Consider the following 20,030-nt stretch of genomic DNA (forward strand, 5'->3'; position numbering starts at 1 on the left):
AAACTATAATAATTTTTTTTTTTTTGTCTTTAAACGTTGTCCTTGCAAAATATATTGATACACAGAATCTTTCTTAAAAATTATTCACAACTTAACCGTGACTAAAATTAAGTTATTTGTATTAAAATTTTATTAAGTTCTGGAAAAAAGATTTCTGAAATATTTCACACGGCTTAACTATGATGTAACTGAATCTTTTGTATTAAACTTTTAAACTGAACGATTTAAAATATAGATTGCCGAAAATTTACATATAACTTAACTGAAAATAAATTATAAATATTTTTTTTATTTAAAATTAAAACAATCCATAGCAAGATTACTCGCGCAATATCATATCATGTTGATCATTCTCATCCTCATACAGTTGATGTTCATTCCCACCTAGCTTTGTACAAAAACAATTTTAAAAATTACTATCGAATATTTTCGTTTTCAAAAAATTTGGTTTAAAGATTCATACTAAAAAAGTTTTAAATTCATAAGATCCATCACGAATATTGAAACAAGATGTTTTGAATTTAAAACTTTTTATAAGAATATTTCTAATCAATCTTTTTAATGTAAAACTTCCTATAATTTGAAAAATAATAATTTAATTTGTTATAATCAATTCTATAGTTTGAAACTCATATATTTAGGGATATGAGTATTATTGAGGGTGTGCATAGAGTTAGCAAAGCTGGCAACTTAAATTGGGCTGCACGTGATGGACTCAAATGTGTTTTGGATGAGCTAAAATGTTTGCAAAACTTTACTTTATACATTTACCCCTCCATCCTTATAGCTTTTAAAAAAAAAAAATCATTTTGTTTTTTTAACATATCAACTAATTTTCGTTTTTTTACTATTCCATTCAAGTATTTGGAATTTGGAAATTTTTCACTCCCACATATGTTTATTGAAGTCCTTTAGAAAAGTCATCTAGTACGTTTTTTTCATAATCGGAGAACTTATGATGTATATTTTTTATTCTAAGAGAACTTGTTAGTATGCTCTCCGGTTTGTAACATGTGTTGGTGGATATCTTTGTCTAATATTCAGTGATTTTCATTTTGTGTACTCGATTAATTACCATTAAGTAATCTGGTAGTTTTTTTATTAAAAAAATTAACTTTTTTTTTTATGATGCTCAGATATGGAAATCCCTTTATAGATATGCAATAAAAATCATTTATGAGTAGATAATCCTGATGCACTCTCAACTACACAAATATTTGATACACAAGAAGAGGTGGTGGGTTAAGGATGTTGAAATTAGAAATAAAGTAATTGTTATTATCACTCGTTCAGATATCAAAACAAGCAAGAGAAGGAGAAGCAACAAGATAATATTTGGTTGTGATAAAGGTGTGAAATACAAGGAAACATATAGTGGAGCACCAAATGCCACTAAGAAATGTGATTGTCCATTTGAAATTAGATCAACACCGTCGAAAGATGGTTCTAAATAAAAGATTGATGTAAAATATAGACTTTGTAACCACAATTGACCTGATAGATTAAAAGTTCAGGCATTTATCGATTGGATAAGTGTTTATGAGCAACAACAAGTTGTTGATTTGACAAAGCATCGTGTTTCACCCAGACACATATTGATGTCACTTGGATCACGCAAATATATAAACATAAGAGTAAGTTATTAAAAGAGATAAGATGTTCTAGAACTAAGATACAATATTTGTTTAAGCTGATAGAGGTTGCGGACTATGTTTGCTGTGTAGAAGAAGAGATTACTCAGATGTTGTGAGAGATATTTTTTTTTTTGCCCCACCAAGATTCAATCAAGTTGTTGAATATTTTTTCTATTGTGTTGCTTATGAACACCACATATAAGACAAACAAATATAGACAACATTTATTTCAAATAGTTGGCATGACGTCAACCGAGTTGACATTTCTTATTGCATTTGCCTATATGGAATCAGAGGAGACATCAGACTTTAGTTAGGTGTTGGATAAGCTCAAAAAATTGTTTGTTAAGGAAGAGTCATGTCCACAAGTGATTTTGATCGATAGATATCTTGCTTTGATGAACGCAAATGAAGTTATGTTTCCAAGGACGGCTAATTTCTTTTGTCAATTTCACATCAATAATAATGTTGGTTCAAAATACAAGTAATATGATGTGAATGACCTGTAAAAGGCGACATGCACATTATGGATGGAAGTTGTATGGGTTATTGATGCGGTTGAGTATCATCAACGGTAGCAAGAACTTGAGCAGGCATGTGTTGATTGTAGTGAATTTATTGATTATGTGAAAGGCACGTGGTTGACTCGTCATAGGCATAAATTTGTTGAAGCATGGATCAAACGAGTGATACATTTGGATAGCACCACAACTAATAAGTATGTATCCCTAATATCTATGGTTTATATTATTTTGATGTTTAGTGTCGTTTTTATGTTTTTATTTTATTTTAGAGTGAGATTTCTCAATGAAAATTAAAGTAGATGTTGGAGAACAGTACAGGTGACATGTGCAAATGTTGGGAGAAAATGAACAAAAATTTGAAGTTACAATTGGACAACATTAGTGATTCTTTTTAGAAAAGTTTTTATGAAGTTGAGCATGCACACACTAATCCATTTTTTGGGAATCTACGTGGATCAGTATCTTGAGCTACTTTGAGACGCATTTCCGAAGAGTTATTGAAGGTTGATTATGTGAGAACTAACACCCAAACTTGTGGGTTCACTCTTAGAACATCTTATGAGTTGCTTTGTGCTTATAAGTTAGAAAGATACACAATTGGTGGTGATCTGATACCAATAGATATTGTTCGTATCCATTGTAGGAAACTAAGCATGAAAGTTGACTTGGAGATTAATGCAGATGATGGATAATAGGTGAATATGAGTAATGCAATAGATGCATTATGGCAAAGCTACAGGTCATTGGATATTGTAGGTAAAAGTGCATTAAAATGTAGGGTTTGCGAAATTTCTTACCCCACTACGAATTCACTGTGCCCATCATCTGAAACATTAAAAACTAAATGAGGATCGAAGAAGAAAGGGAAGAAACCGGTGGGATATGATGCTTATGGGGACCCTTTATATCATAAGTATGTTGATCCGAATTTCAAGATCTGGACAAACCCCTCAACCAAATTCTTTGTTTGTTTGGTGCTTTGTCTACGTGATAGAGAATGGTAAATATGGATTTCAATATCTTGACATTTTTCTTACTTGTATTTGGCATGGTTAGGGTCGGTGTGAATTCCAATTTCTGGATTTAAAGGGTATTTTGGAAAATTCGTCAGGGTGGGTTAGTGAGGCACGAGTTGCAATGAATAATGCTCTAATTTTTAATTACATGAGACCAACCCGATTGATTGAAAACTTGGGAGAGTGGTCAAGGCAAAAATTAGGGATATTTAAAAAAAATGAATAATCCGCTATGTTAAAAACCTGAAAAATGTGACTCAAACAAAAGTTAGGGATTTCCAAGAATACAGAGTGACAACAATGTGTAAGCCCACACAAAATGCAAATATAAAGATGGGAAAAATCAAACTAACTACTATCCTCAAAAGCCACGTTTTATGGATTTAGATTTATGTGCGGGAATGACATTTGTTTTACTCTAATGAAATTCTAAAATTTCTACTTTTCCATTTTTATTTGAGTGTCATTTCATGTTTAGTTTTTGTTGTATCAATGAATTCTCTACATAGAATCACGCCTTTATGTGATGTCATTATATGTATGTGTTGCATTTCTTATCAAATATTACAATCTCATTTTGTACCTTCTTTGTTGAATCTCGTTGTAAGATGTCATTTATTTTAATAAACATCGAAATAATGAAATTAAAAAAAACATGATGGAAAATATAAATATTTTGATGTATGGAAAAATTCTAAGAAAGATCAGTGAATTTTGACGATATGTCGAGCTCGTAAAACATAAATAATCAAAGATCATCCGAGTCAGCAAGGGAAGATACAAAAATTTACTACCTAAAAAAATCAACACCAAACGTACAAGTAGCATATCAGGCTTGGGTTATGTAAAAGTCTTTGTGATCATCCATATAACCTTGAAGTGTTTAAGTGTTGGGGATAACATTTCATCCATTGATCAATCATCATATTTTACGCACACTTGCATCTTTATCGTACACATTACCCATATCATATATCTTTGCATGGCACCACTAAGTAAAGAATCTATCATCAGCATCCATAGCACGAACCATTTTTGACATTAACAATTGTCGCACTCTAAATTAAGCCATCTTGATAGTCACATAGCTGATAATGAAAATATGGCCTCCGTATAAATGAATTCGTGAAAAAATAAAGTATTTCTTTGTTTGATAACTTGATGCTTGTATCAAATTATATATTAATAATAAGGCATTTCTTTGTCATGTTTTTTTCGAAAATAATAAAGTCCTTATAATAGTTAGTCCGTTTAATGAAACATTAAGTATGACTTAATCATTAAATTACATTAAAATAAGGACTTTATTCTTAAAGTATCCATAGTCAATCATTATTGTGAAGTGGGATAACATTAAAGCACTACGGCTATTATATGTATAGAGTGATGGTCACATCTCATGAATCATAGATAAAAAATTATCAAGTCTTTACATAAGTATGAATATTAAGAGTAATATTTATACTGAATTCACCCACAATGAGAATACCATATATGGATCCTAGATGTGGAGTTGAATACCACATATATCAATCAAATACTTTTAGTAACAGGATGACCATAAAGATGGTTGATATGTACTCCAGAAATCATGTTGAGGGACATGAGTGACCTAAATAAAATTTTCTCATCCTGCGTAATAGGATATAAGTCTAAGAGCCAATATTGAACTAGACAAGGTTGACACAGCTTATGTCTTATGTTCAATATAGACATGAGAGCAAAAGGGTAGTTGTACACACAAATATTATCACAAAAAGACTTTTGTCATATCACATGACATTTTTTTGACTTGGGTAGAAGTGATGTGTTGGAAGATATCACTCACTATTTATTATATTAAATGTGTCATTTAGTATAATTGTCAACATCAGGAGAACCTTTGGGGTCACGCATATAAGGGAAGATTGGTGACAGAGTGAAATACAAAACAATGTAAGATACGATGTACTTGAGAGAATTAAGGAACACTGGAAGATATAATGCGCTTAAGTGAATTGTAGAACACGGTAAGATACAATGGACTTAGTGGAAAATAGAATATCGTAAGGTATTGTGCACTAAGATGAAATATAATACACTGTAAGGTACAATGCACTTAAGTGGGCCTTTTCACATTACAACCCACACAAGCGATTCTTTAAATAGAACCCTTGTGCATAATATTTTACACTTAAAGAAATATGATTTTAAACCCTAGTCCTATTGAAGGCATCACTCAGTCTTCATTTGTACCAGCTATCACTAATATGGAAGGCATTATATTCATATTGTTTTTCTTTCGATGCTTGTGATTGTTCATTTGATTCTGCATCAAAGGTGTTAATCGTCGTAAAAGGTAATCGTTCATATCATTAATCATGATCATTCTTAATAAGGGTCGACTTAAGGGGAATTTTTAGTTTTTGCTACGTTTATATTGCGATTTCCCTAGAACAATAACTATGATTTGTTTATATATTACCAAAGTGCATCAACGGATAGGGTAAAACTTCAATTTGGCTTCTTACAACAAATATCAACTCAACAAACATGTCTTAGAAAACATCACAATATGACCATGATCAGGTCATGGAAACAAAATTATTTCTAGTTGAACAAGAGAGCAATATGAGCGGAAGAGAGGGTGTTATTTGGACTTGAAAGGCGCATCAATGAATTGTGAGGTAAAGTCAAACCTATAATATATGGCTTGGCTTAATCTAATTTATTTTACCCATGTTCAATGACACACACACAACGCAATTTCCATCTCAATACACTTCCTCCAAAAACTCATACCCAAACGCATACTTCCAACTAACTCAAACTTAACAATATTATAGCCAACAAATTCCTTAAACACTAACGTACTCCAACAACCCGCAATCTTACCACCACACTCAAACCACAGAACAATAGAATTTTTATACTTCACAGTTTCAACAATCAACTCCTTACACCCTAACCCCTGAAACAAGCTACCACTAGCAACTACCATGACAACAAACCTTATTTCTCTCATCCCTTCAATACCTCAACTAAACTTTGATAGCTCAAACCCCCAACAATATCATATCCTTTCAATTGATCCCATTTACCCAAACACCAACATACAACCAACACAATCCCAAAATATTTTTGCATCAATGGACGATGATGTCTTAGATTTTGATTTCGAGGGTTTACAAAATACTTTATAGAAACTCCTAATAAATCCTACATTCTTACACGCATCACAACATGACAAGATTCTTCGTCAGAAACTACAATATCTCCTCCAACTAGTCCAACTAAAAAATTAGATTGCGGCAAGCGTCAGACCAAACATCGCCGATGTGAAACCGACGACCACCTATTCTGACAACATCGATAATTAAGCTTTTACTTTTTTTTATATTGTAATCCTTCGAACTTATATAAATTTAAATTTCTCCATGATTATTAGAGTTTCTTTATCTATTTAAAATAAATATTTTTTAGAATGAAAAAAATAATTAAGAAATATTATAACATATGAAAATAAAGCATTAAAACTTTGTTTTCATTCAAGGGGCATTCCCATCAAAAGTCACTAGTACTACTTCCTTATTGGATTTGGTTTTATATTAACTGTGTGCGTATAAAGAAATGGATATTAATGGAGCAGCAATCTCAAAATAGCTCCATCAAGTGACGAAAGCAGCAGAACAATTAAGCCACTAGTAGACCAAACAAATTGGACTCCATTTTCTTGAACCAAGTGTTGATTGATGCATACTATCGTATAAAAAATAATACTAGTACTTTTTTAAATAAAATAATGTTTGAATCACAAGTTTCGGATTAATATAATGTTTGTTTAAGGAAGCACTTAATATATTAATACATCTTGGCTTCTTCTCAACGTCTCTTTCTGTGTTCAAACAGTGGGAATAATATTAAGTCATAAAATAAAGAAGAAGGAATAAGTTAAATCGAAATTCGTGGAAAAAAATTCAGTGTGTTTTTCACCAAAGCTATTTACATATGTGTGTGTGGATAATCTTTCACTCCGATTGCTGTTATACTATTTCAGTCTCACATTAATATTTATGTGTCCAAGTACAATGAATTTGGCTACTATAAAGTTTATTCTTAATTTTCTAATATAATTTATCATTTTAATGGATTATAATTGAATTTAGCAGAGATGCACTAACAGTTTTGCACTCTCATCTAATAAGAATTATCATTTTGTCATGTCATATAAATAATTTAAAATTTTTAATTTGATTTAGTTGGATACATGATCATCATTGATTGACAGTGTAAAATTAATTTACGCTGTCAATACATATTCTATTTTCTTATTATAATTTGCAATTATATCTATTTTTTTTATAAATAAAGAGATTGAATTAAAAGTGAGCAAATGAGTATTCAACTTTAATACAATTAAAGTCTTAAAATTATGCCAAATCCACAAAGTTACATAATGCAAATTAACGGGCTAAGAGCTCAAACACCAAAACCAAAAGCTAAAGGGCTCATACAACTTGTCCTGAACTAATCTCACGCAAGAAATTTAGTTAAAGAAGCAATATCTTTCACCCCTTTGTGGGCCACCTTTAAAAAGGGTATCATTTCTAACTAACTAAATTGGTCAAGTGACTGATAACCAAAACAGTAGACACAAGTTCCTCTTGATCATTTCTTTTAAGATATGTCCCCAGGCCTTCAAGTGATCTAAGATCGCAACACATTGTGGCATCCTATCAAGACCAACCAAGTCGATAATGAGCTTCCAACACACACAGAGTCACCAGGCAAAAAGAAAAAGATGAAAATGAGTTTCTTCTGGTCCAAAACACAAAGGACGAATTAGATTATGATAATCCATCGAGGCCTCTCGTTTTGCAAGACCATTCCTAGTTTGAAGCTTCCTTAGAATCAACCTCCAAGTAAAAACTTGAATTTTACTAAATTTGCTTTCCACGACTGCTTGAGAGCATTAGACCATTCCAAATCCAAATGTGAACCTACCATGGAAATAGGTGTGAGTCTATTGTGGGCAGATTTAACAGAAAAGCATGTTGTTTAACGCCACTAAACAAAGGAACCCATTGAATATAGATTCAGACCAGCACCCAACAGAGTATTCTGAAGCTCTTCCCATTCGCTCTTTAAGGTACCTGAACTCAAGTTTGAATTGAGTCTTACATTCCAAACCCAATCACCACTAATCCAATAACCATACTTCTCCATCGAAGGCCTTGATTTCTGCACAAGATCAAACAGGCCAAAAAAACATTATTTTAAAGAATTTGCTCTAATCCATTTGTGACACCAAAAACCGATCTATTATTCATCTTTAACTTTAGTAAATAAAATATTCATCCTTTATTCTTACTTAATAGTTAATGTTATTTACTTGCAAAAAAAAAAGCAGAAAGACAACAATACATGTCGGTATCATTTTTTAAAACCAAAATTTTAAAGAATATGTTTGTTGTCCTAGGAGATACGACATTGTTATGTATGAGCCTTTAAACTCTATGTAAAAAATTCATTATTTTAGAAAAACAAAAATGTCAAATATAAATGATATGAAAGCATGTTGATTGTCTGAACACGATTTCTCATATTTGGTCAATTTACTTGAGACTGCTTTGAGAGTTGTCTATTCCACAGTAAAAAAATTTAGTTCTCAGTCCCACAAATGGGGAAAACATCAATCGAGTTCACGCATGTATATTTCTCTCCTATCCACTCATACACCATAACATCACTTGGCCTAAGGGTCGTTCTTCCATTATATGGTCGGTCAATAAACTCACTGACGCCTTTTACATCACAGATATTCCCGTCCGCCAAAATATATCAAACAGTCTAACAGAGTCAAGTCAATATTTGAATTTTAGAATCCCCCCACAATAAAATGCAATTTCATCAAATATATCTAAGCACGCATTACGACATATAGGACAAATCTCATCATCAAGAAATAAGAGAATCATAAGGCGATAATTTATTTCTAGATAAGTGTAGCTTATTTCTTATAATTATCTCAAATGAACTACGACAAATTAGCAAAATAGGTTAAGACCAATTCTTTACCTCATAGTTCTTTCTCTATAACAAAATTTCCTAATTTATTAGGTGGATTAATGTTAACGAAAGTATTAACACTCGTTAATTTTCTAAGTCACGACAAGTAATTCAATATTTCTAAAGTCATTGTCAACAATTGTTCTAGTTCTAGCCACGATAGTCGTGACCAATGATCAATCATTTTTTAAAATTAATTTTTATACTAGTCAACAAGTAAATAATGAACATAATAAATAATTAAATAATTTTTAAGTCAATAATAATATAAATATAGTTCATAGCTCAAATAATCTCACAAGCAATTCATCTATAATCTTATACAAAAGATGACTTTTTTTATGATTAAATTTGATTTTGCTTATTGATTCTGTTAAATTCTCCTTGTTTGATGAGTTTGATTCATTCCCGTATCTTCTTTTATTTTATTTTTGATATTTAGATACTTTTGAAGTTGTGGGACTCTTTATCTTCTTAAATTTACTTTAAAAAATAGGAATAAAAAGAATATTTAAAAAATATATTAAAAACTAGACAAGTATTTCATAAAGATTTAAAGATTAAATATGTTTGTAGTCCTCTATATATTTCATATCTCATTTTTAGTCTTTTAAAAAGTTTTTCTTTAAAAAATGATCCTCCTAAAATTTTGCATCCACATTTTTGGTCTCTCATGCAACTTAGCGATGGTTTTTACAAGTTACTAACAGAATTAGCAACAATTTTATCGACAGTTTATTACTTACCGACTGATTTAGCAACGATTTTAACAAAAGGAACAAAAATATGAATAAAAAATTTTCAAAAAACTATTTTTTTATGAATATTTTTTGAAAAATTAAAAATATAATATAAAATATATAAGAGAACAACAAACATATTTAATCCAAAGTTTAATACATAAAGCGATACAAACTTTTTTTATAAAATAAGTTAATATTTGATTAAAAGCCCAACTAATATAAAAGACTATCAAACACTCCATTAGAAAGAGTGCGCGATAAACTCTTATTCATGAAAAAAGAAATGATGACTCGAAATTCAAAAATTAAAATGTTCTCAAGACCCAATAGTCTGAATGAAACTCAATGATTAGTGATCTAAAATTCAAGATTCATATTCTATATATGGTTTTGGATTTGATTCTTTAACAATCCAGCACCTATGCGCCTTCTCACATAGGATTTTGTTTGTTTCTTATTTATTTATTATTTCTTACTACTTTTTCTACAATTTTTTTTTTTTGGTAAGATCTATACATTCAATATACTTCTTAATACATCTAATATGATATAATTAGATGTATATATGTAAAAAGAATAACAATAATTAAACTCTTATTTTCAATATATGTTCAAATTTGAATCTTGATTTTAAGGGCCAGTTTGTTTCAGCTTTAAAAAAATGGATTTTTTCTTTGTATTTTTGAAAATAGATTTTCTAAAACTGTTTTTCAAAATATTACAAATTTTTTTATATTTGTTTTTTCTAAAATGAAACACTTAATTTGACATCCTATAACATAAACATACATAATTGAAGAATAAAACTTAGTCAAAATCATACTTTTTTCAAAAAGTTGTATTTCAAAAATGATTTTTATGAAAATCTATTTGAAATAGCTTCAAAATTAAGTGATTTTTTGAAATTTTGATATCCAAATTTTTTCCCCATAAATAGATGAAATACCTAAAATCACATTTTAAGAATAACTATTCAAATAGATTTTTCATTTGAAACTTTTATAAAAAAATTCTTTGTAAAAAAAAATTTCGCAAAATTTGGTAACACTATAAAAATCATTTTTAAAAAAAGCCAAAACAAACGGGCCTTAAATTTGAGTCTCCTAATATTTTATGATTTCTTATTGCTAAAAGCATATGTGCTCATGACATCCAATAATTAAAGAAACCCACATTTGAGTTTTGTTCCTTGTAGTAAATAAATGAGTTGGCGTAAGTAATAAGTTTAGTAGGGTACATGCATATTTTCATAATTGTTTTCAGAGTAACAATATGATTATCTTTGGAGCTTAACTTGAAATATATGTCTACTAGAAATGAAATATAATCATATGTACTATATGATTATGCAACATAGGAGAACTTAAAAGGTGACAAAAAACAGTAGGAATGAAAATAAGCATGACATATAGAAAATAATTGTTGATATTATATAGAAAAGAATCTTTGGTAGTGATTTTAGTGGCACCAATTTTGAAATATGAAATGATAAAAATTGGTTACTAAGATGAGAAAAGACAAGGAAAAGGAACATATGAAGTAGTGTCTATGTCATTGCAACTTGATGCTTTGGCATTTTACTTGATTTTGAGAGATTCTTTCAACTTGAAGATCACTAGCTAGCTAGCTAGCTGGTAGTTATTGACAGGGCTTCGCACATAATTAGCTGGCAGTATCAATGATAAATAAGTGGCAAGGATTGAGGTTCAAATTTTGGCCATGATAAAATAAGGTTAAGCTAGTAAGTGTCATGCACTAGTTTTTTGTTTTTATATTAAAAAATTGACATTCATTTAAATTTATAGAAAAACATCCACTCACAATTGTACAAAATGAAATTTATTAAAATTGAATCATTTCAAAATTTTCGTGTAATCCTTTATGTTAAATTTTATCAAAAAATGTTAAGTTAGCCATTCCAGCTGAAATTAATTTAGTTGAGATGAAATGGTTTAATTTAGCATGAAATATTTCTTTTATTAAGTATCAATTTATAATTAAAAAAATAAGAGAGGTTAAGCTGTAACATTTCAAGCTCAGACTATTTTCACTTTCACTTCCAAACTCAAAAGAAAAAAACTAATGTGTTTCAGGAGACGACGATACTCAGAATACTATTTTTTTTTTATAGACAACATTGTATTAAACAATGAGTACTAGGGGAACTCAAACTCAAACACAACAAAAAACCAACAAAATCATCAGAGAAAGTCCAGAGGATATTTACACCATTCGTAAAAATTACAATTTAAAGAATACTATGATCTGAAGAGTAACGAACTACATTTGAAGTAAATATTTTCATTTTTCATCTTCCTGACGTTTGAAGACTTAAACGTATTTTAATTTCTTCAAAAGGTACGAATACTAAACTCTAACTTGCTAAAAATGTAAAAAAATTTGTCTATCCATCTTCCTTACTACTTCTCCTATCTTATTTAGCTTGAATAAGTCATGGATAGGAGGTTTGAGTGTATTGTGCATCACGAGGGTGAGCTTTTTTAGCTTACCAAGTTAGGTTATAAAGGGTTAAAGGAGGTTTGGGATATTGATCCTAATTACTTGATTTATTTTGAAGTGTTAAGTGGTTTAAAATATTTAGGTTACCCAACTGTGGAGAACCTTTAGTATTACAATGAAATGGACATTAATAAGATTGTTCGGTTGAAAGATGATTAGGAAAATAGGAGGATGTAATTATTTCAGTGTTGACTAGGATTGTATATGCATCCGCTATCACAATCTGACATTATTGAGGAGTCAATACTTTCCCTATAAATTAATGTTGTAAGACCCAATAATAAAGTTAGAGATATCGACGGTGTACAAGAGTCAAGCGTGGAAGTCAACTATGTGGAAGAAGAAAACATTGAATTAGGAAAGAATAATATAGAAAAATAGGATGTGGATGAATAAGTCAATTTGAATGAGAGGCCAACTGTGTTGAAAGATGTTGTGGATGAAAAAGACAATTTAGATGAGGGAACCACTGTGGTAGATGAAGGGACCAGTGTGTTGGAAGATGTTGTTGATAACCATACATGTAGTATAGATTAAAAGGTTAGGTTTCTCACTTCCAAGTGGATGACTAGTAAAATACAAACTAATGTGAGAGAGAATCCAAAATTTAAACTAACAGATATCATGGAGAAGACACGACATAAATGAAATGTAGGGATCAACAAAACATTTGCATAAATAGCAAATATGGTGGCTATTGATATTGTGGATGGTTTTTTAGGGAGCAATATAAAGAATTCATGATTATGCCCATGAATTGTTAAGGTCAAATCCAAGGTCAAGTGTGAAAGTGACAATTCAAGTATTTCAAGGTGCATAGGTCATTATTAAACATCCCGAGAGATCATTGAGCCAACACCTTCAAAAGATGTATATATGTTTTAAAGCTTGTAGAGAGTTTTTTTTTCAAGCGTAAGCCCATAATAGGATTGGGTGGCTTCTTCTTGAAAGGTTATTATGGTAGGAAAATACTTGCAGCATTTGGAAGAGACTCAAATGATCAAATGTTAGCAATTGCATTTGTTGTTGTAGAAGGTGGAACCAAGGATTCATGGAGTTGGTTTCTAGAATTATTGATAACTGACTTAGGAGGTGCAAGATTATGCGAGACTTACACATTAACCACTGATTAACAAAAGATAATCACAAAAACCCAACAATTGGATAGTAAGGTAATGAATGCTGAATTTTTGTTGTGTTTTACAATTGGATATGAAACTGAATTTTTGTTGTGTTTTACATTTATTGTAAATTTTTCTTATAGGCTTGCAGTGGAATACGATTATAAGGTTATGAATGTCACATATAATATAGAAAAATAGATTGTGAGTCTGTCAAATGGTGTAACATAATACAAAGAGAATTTATTTATTATTTGGTTTGGCTATCAAACTTAACATGTTTGATAAATAACATATTTGGTCCTTTTATTTAATTTAAGGTTTCAATTTAGTCTCTTATATATCAAACAGAATATATTGAGTTCCTAAACTAATATATTTTATTTTAAAATGATTTATGTACTGCAATTTTACTCAACACAGAATATAACACAAATTATGCTACAACTGTATTACCAAAAGTGTCACCAACTATTTATTTAATTATAGAAGAGTAAAGCATCAACACATATTGTTTTGATCAACCAATTTCATTAAACCAACAAAGATATTACATAAACTGTCAACACAAGTATTACATGGATTTTAACCAACACATACAACCAACTAACCCTATTTGAAATATATTGTTAAAAACACTACATTCAACCCTAAATTAAAAATGTCAACACATTTTCAACATTCCTCTTGTATGGACAACCTCATTCTTCAACTTAAATTTTTTTATCCTTTTGTATTTCGTTTTTCAGATCCCTTCCATCAACATATTTCCTCTTACTACCCTATCCTTGATCTCTTACTAGTCACAACTCTTTCTCAACAAAACTTCTATCTAAGGTAATTAATTCGAGATCCACATAAATTTCCACATTACATTTGTGGAGTTATGCATATTGAAACAATTTGATAACATATGTGACATCCTTTAATAGCTTAATGTCATTACCTAACGATTTATTATTATGCATCTACCATAAATTAAAAAGAAGAATCACCAAATCGAAAGTCTATTTTCTTCATTATATTATATATCTCTAAACATATTATATATCTCTAAGCATGACCACATATCAATATTTAGTCCTTTAAAATGGATGAATGAAAACATGTTATTTTTAATTAGTTTAATTAAATGATTTTGTTTATTAAGTTTAAAAATTTTCAAGTGCTTTCTACATATGATTTGGTTTAAATAATATATAAGACATGTCACTAAAATAATATGTTTGGTTGTATCATATTAAATTCGGTAGAGTCTGTTAACATCGATGATTAAACTCGTGATAAATTTGGTTCAAGATTAAAAAAATTTACACTAGAAAAAACTAAAAAGCCTAAAAGCAAAACAAAAAAATATTTATAAAATAAAAAACGTATCTAATCATAAATAATAAAAGCATACAACATTACAAAAATATTGAGAAGAAAACACATGCATCACAAGATTGATATGAAAATAAAGGACAAAACCCAACAAAGATCTAGATCCTATATTCTAGCCAAACCAAACAAAAGTTTCCCCACATGGCCAAAGACAAACAAACTAATAGCTTTAGATTGAGACTCCACAGTCTTATTATCTATCCTATTAGTGTCCACTTCTTCAACCTCAACTTTTAGGATCATGTTTTCCTACATTCTTATATTCTCGTATTCACGCATTTGGCATATTCTCAGTCGTTAGATCAAAATTGAACGGTCAAAACTTAATTTCAATATTTTTACTTTAAAACAAACTAAATTATATTTAAATTTAGATAATTTGATCTTGACCCGACAACAGAGAATATGCCGAATGCAAGGAATATTTAACTGCAATGGATCTGATTTCAAACTTTTAACCAAAATTAATGTGCTCAAAGATTAATAACAAATAGTGGTAATGTGACAAAGACATTTCAACTATTCATAAGTCATTTGAAACTATTCAAAGTCAATAATTTTGATGTAACAAGCTTTCCTTTTCAAGGAGCACTAAACATTTCAAATTCTTGTTAATTGGATTTTCCCACATTCCAAAGAGAGAATAAACCAATAAGCACTATGAGTACAAAGTACAAACCAAGCCAAATTTTTTACTAGTTGTAAATCACTTGGAAATAACAAAAGAAAGTGAATGATTCAAAGAAGAAAAAAAGAACTCTTTAAAAGAATGTACACAAACACAAATGAGAAAGTAAAAAAAAAAAAAAACAAATTCAAAAACACTAACTATAACATTATAACATAATTTGATAACTAAGAATCTCAAAAATTCCATGATTCTTCTTCTTGTTGTGTCTGTAAATTGGATGATTGTGGCTTTTGCATTCTAACACTACCTAAACTGTTTCTTGCAGCCATCATTTCATTGAGTGAAAGCCTTTTCTTAACTTCTGGCCTTTGTTTAGGAGCACTATGAGACCTTAACTTTGCCTTGAATGATTGTGTATTCGCCATGTAATTCGGAAAATTCGAGTAATAATAGGGTCTATAGAAAGTGGTTTCGCCGCCACAAACACTTTTTGATGGTGTGTTTGGCGGTAGCGTTGAAGACGAATGGTTGAAACGGGGCGTGTTATGTGTGGTTGGGTAACGACACTCTTCGAGATTGTTGAAATACCAATCAAAGTCTTGCTGTTGTTGATGGTTTCGATGATCGGGAAGTGAGATTCTGGTTGGAAGAGGTGAGGAAATTGTTGCGTGACACGGTGGTAATTCTTCTCCGTATTCGGACATTGTTGAGGAGAATCTTCGAGATTTTGATTTGGTTTTGTATGTGTCGATTTCGACAATCTTTGGACTTTCTTCAAATCCACTCAATGGTGTTTCATAAGATGTTGGTACTCTTTTGCTGTGGAATTCGCTCCGTGTTTCATCGTATCGTTCCTAAGCAAAACAAATTCGATACAACTTGTTACTAGAAGAAAAAATAAATTAGCCACGCTATCGTGCAAGTTCAGATCGAGGATGAGTTTCACGAAATCGTCGCGTGATGCCATGATTTTGACAAAAACTATATTTTACGCGTATATTTGAATTGGAAGTGAGTCTGAAAAAGTGTAGTTTTTACCAAATTCGCAGTTGTTCATTGTGATTCTGTCAATCTCATTGCAAACTCAAACATATACAAAAGCTTCAACAGAATCACATATCAATGTGATTTCGCAGAACTCATAGAAAATACTACGAGTGTATATTTAGATTGACGATGAGTCTGGCAAAATCACGGTGAAACTGTAATTTTGCTTAAGCTATAAAGTGTAGTTTTTTTTCCAAATCTCAGTGATTATTCGTGATTTTGCTCGCAAAACTCACGGTTGATCAACGGTGAAGATGTTTGGTAATGCAATGCAGGCTGCAGGATAGATCAGCTAACTTACCAGAGATTTTCTTGCAAGATTTTCAGATAGAAACCGATTTTCCTTGCTCATGGATCGACGAGCCCTTTGCGTTCTGACCGAAGTTTGAGCTCGAATTAAAGCTTGCATACTATGAAGAGTTGCAGCAGCTCTTTTTCTAACAAGATAGCCTCTAACAAGTGCTTGTATCTTCACCAATCCTTTCAATGCTCTAAGAGCTTTTCTTGCCTAACAAAAAAAAAATCAATTCAACAACATAAATTTTGAATCAAATCCTTAAACCTTAACAAATCAAAAGATTCAAGAATCCAAAACATAAAATAGAGAAAAACAAAACACTGTTTCATTAAGAATCTAAAAAAAAAAATCTAAAATAACACTTTCTCACCTTTTGAGAGCAGACAAAGAAGAGTAGAAATCAAGCAAAATATCTTTGTCACACAAATTCTTAAAACAATGCAAATTTATTCAAACATTGAGAAAAAACAAACATACCCAAATGAAAAAAATACTAAAACCAAATTTGAAACATTAAAAATTTAAAAATACAACAAAAAACACAAACATACCAAATAGCCTCTGAAGAAAGTTTGGATCTTTACAGCACCCCATTTCTCTCTACTTCCACTAAACAATGTACCTCTACCACTTGTCAGCCTCACAACCGCCACGGCAGCCTGCGCCGCGGCCACCGCTGCATCCGCAGCGGCGGCCGTGGCCGCCGCAACAGCAATTGCATGTTTGTTCTGCTGATTCTCAGTATCAGCCATATAGGATCTAAGCCAAGCAGAATCAGAATCAGAAGCTGAAGTTGGAGCAATGTTAGGATCTAAACTCTTCCCTTGCTTTCCAAAACTCCATCTTTTCTTCTCTTTCTTAGTCTTATTAGGTGTCAATGAACCTGAATTAAAATCAACATCAACATGTTCCTTCTCTTTCTCTTTCTCCTTCTCCTTCTTCATTCCTAAGAAATTCTTCAACCATCTACTAGCTTTTCCCATAACTAACTTTTTTTTTAAGCTGAAAAAGTGAGAGAGAAATGTTGAATAAACAGAAACACAATACGAGGGAATTGAGAGAGGTTTAAAACAAGTGGAGTTTAGTGCAAAAAGAGAGAATCTTAGCATAATCAGTGATGAAAGCAAAACATGAAGGAAAATATTATTCAATACTAAAAATTTGGATAAAGATGGAACATTTTTTGAAAAAATTAATAATTAAAAAAAAAAAAACCTCTGACAATACCTCGTGAAGAACTGTATTAAATGACAAAAAGATGTCACAGAAAGCTATCAGAAAGACTCAAATTCAAAATCAAAACAAAAACAAAAATAAATTAAATTAACCTTAATTCAAAGATTCAAAACCTATTAACAAAAATAAAGTTGAAAAAAAATCTAAAACATAATAAAGAGACAAGAATAACAGACAAAACATAAAGGTAAAATCCCATGAAAAAAAGTGATAATCATATGAAAAAATGAAACCTAAAAAACAGGTTCATTAGAATCTAACCTTAAATTCAAAAAGCACTTACTCACCCAATAACAATCTCTCCAAACGTAGAAAAAGCACTTCCAAAAGCTTCTAACAATGTGTGAAAGATACCCACTAAGAAACAAACAAAAAAAAAACAATTTTTTTTTCTAATTCAAATATCTCATTGAGTAGTGTTTCAATTCAAAAACCCATTTGAGTATTTCCTCTTCACACATCACATAATCAAAAAGTTTGATCCTTTATAACACTGAGTTTAAATTCTGCAACCAAATACTAATAATTACATTTGAACACAATAATAGTACACTGTGAAAACATGTACTATACATAAGCATTAAAAGCCTTATACCAACTCAAAAATGGTTACTTTATGTGTAATCTTGTTTGTCCCTACTAATAATACAAAATTGGGTCTATGAAAATGAAATAAAAAAGAAAGCTTTTTGATTCCATTGATTTTGCTTACCCTTTTATTTAGTTTTTGTGATAGTGAAACCTGAAAAAGGAGGTTTGTGAAAAGTGCTTTTTTTCTCTTTCAGATGAGAAATAAAAGGAGCAGTGAATTCAGAATTGAATGGGATTTGGCATAACTGATGATAGCATTAAATTCTATTCTGAGGTGAAGTTGTAGTAAGAGATTTCTTTGGGATACTCCAAATTTGCTTGGTTTTTTGGCCTTAGAATAATAATTAATACTAATAGTAACCATGTGATATTCATATTTTTTTAATATTAATATATGTTATTATTGTAATTTAATTATTTTTTATCTTAATATATGTTGTTAATATTATGATTTAATTATTGGGTTGTGATTCAAATTTTGAATTCAAGTGTCTTTTTCTTGCTCATGTTGTTTAATCTATGTTTATTCTTTTGACAAAAGACTATGTTTTGAATTGGTTATGGACTGATGGTAATTGAGATATGAGAAGGGGCATTTTAGTCAAAATAATATTTTTCTAATATTTTATATAAATTTTAGAATTTTTATTCTCGAAAGAGGTAACCCAAACTTAATTGGTCTTTGACTTTTTCTAACAATTTACAATGGGGTATAGTACTTTCCCAAGCTTCAATGTTTTGAAAATATATTATATAAAATTCACACATTTTTATTTAATTTTATGACTTAATTGATGAATTTCACATGATTTTAAGACTATTTGTATAATTTAAAGATTATATTGAAAATTAATTTAATTCACATAGTGTAAAAATATTTTGTATAATTAAAGATATTTAATTATGTTTAATTTTTACTTTAAATATATTTTAATCTCCAATTAAAAAACATGCACCAACAATATAAAATAAATTTTCGGTGTCAATCAAACAATATCTTATATTATATATTATCTAAATTATTAAAAATAATTAAAGAGCATTGGATGAGATGACGGTGGTCTCTTTCAACTTAACCAGAGGTCTTAGATTTGAACATAAACATGCAACAGTGTTAATTTTCTTAGAGAAAATTTATTTTTTTTGGCTTTATACCACCGGTTTAGTCCGGTTTGGGGGCGAGTTTTGGCATCGAGTGGTTTCATCCCTCTCCCGATCGCAGTTGCAGGGGATCGAAC

The 20,030-nt window shown here is 30.3% G+C and overlaps 1 protein-coding gene across 4 annotated transcripts; it reads right to left on the bottom strand.

Annotated features, from left to right (window-relative positions):
* Positions 1–15,726: 15,726 nt before the first annotated feature.
* Positions 15,727–19,058, bottom strand: LOC131618118 (protein IQ-domain 26). Of its 4 annotated transcripts, none has more exons than XM_058889383.1 (4): positions 18,914–19,058; positions 17,517–17,967; positions 16,969–17,175; positions 15,727–16,474 (listed from the first exon to the last, which is right to left on the bottom strand). In XM_058889383.1, the coding sequence occupies exons 2-4, from the start codon at positions 17,946–17,948 to the stop codon at positions 15,854–15,856; spliced, it is 1,260 nt and encodes a 419-aa protein (XP_058745366.1). In that variant the 5' UTR covers positions 17,949–17,967; positions 18,914–19,058; the 3' UTR covers positions 15,727–15,853. The 4 variants fall into 4 exon arrangements, with proteins under 4 accessions (XP_058745366.1, XP_058745365.1, XP_058745367.1 ...); XM_058889382.1 differs by lacking the exon at positions 18,914–19,058 and adding an exon at positions 18,489–18,825; XM_058889384.1 differs by lacking the exon at positions 18,914–19,058 and adding an exon at positions 18,463–18,825.
* Between the last annotated feature and the right edge of the window lie 972 nt (positions 19,059–20,030).

Source organism: Vicia villosa, linkage group LG7 (genome assembly GCF_029867415.1).
Source record: "Vicia villosa cultivar HV-30 ecotype Madison, WI linkage group LG7, Vvil1.0, whole genome shotgun sequence".
Classification (NCBI taxonomy): Eukaryota; Viridiplantae; Streptophyta; class Magnoliopsida; order Fabales; family Fabaceae; genus Vicia; species Vicia villosa.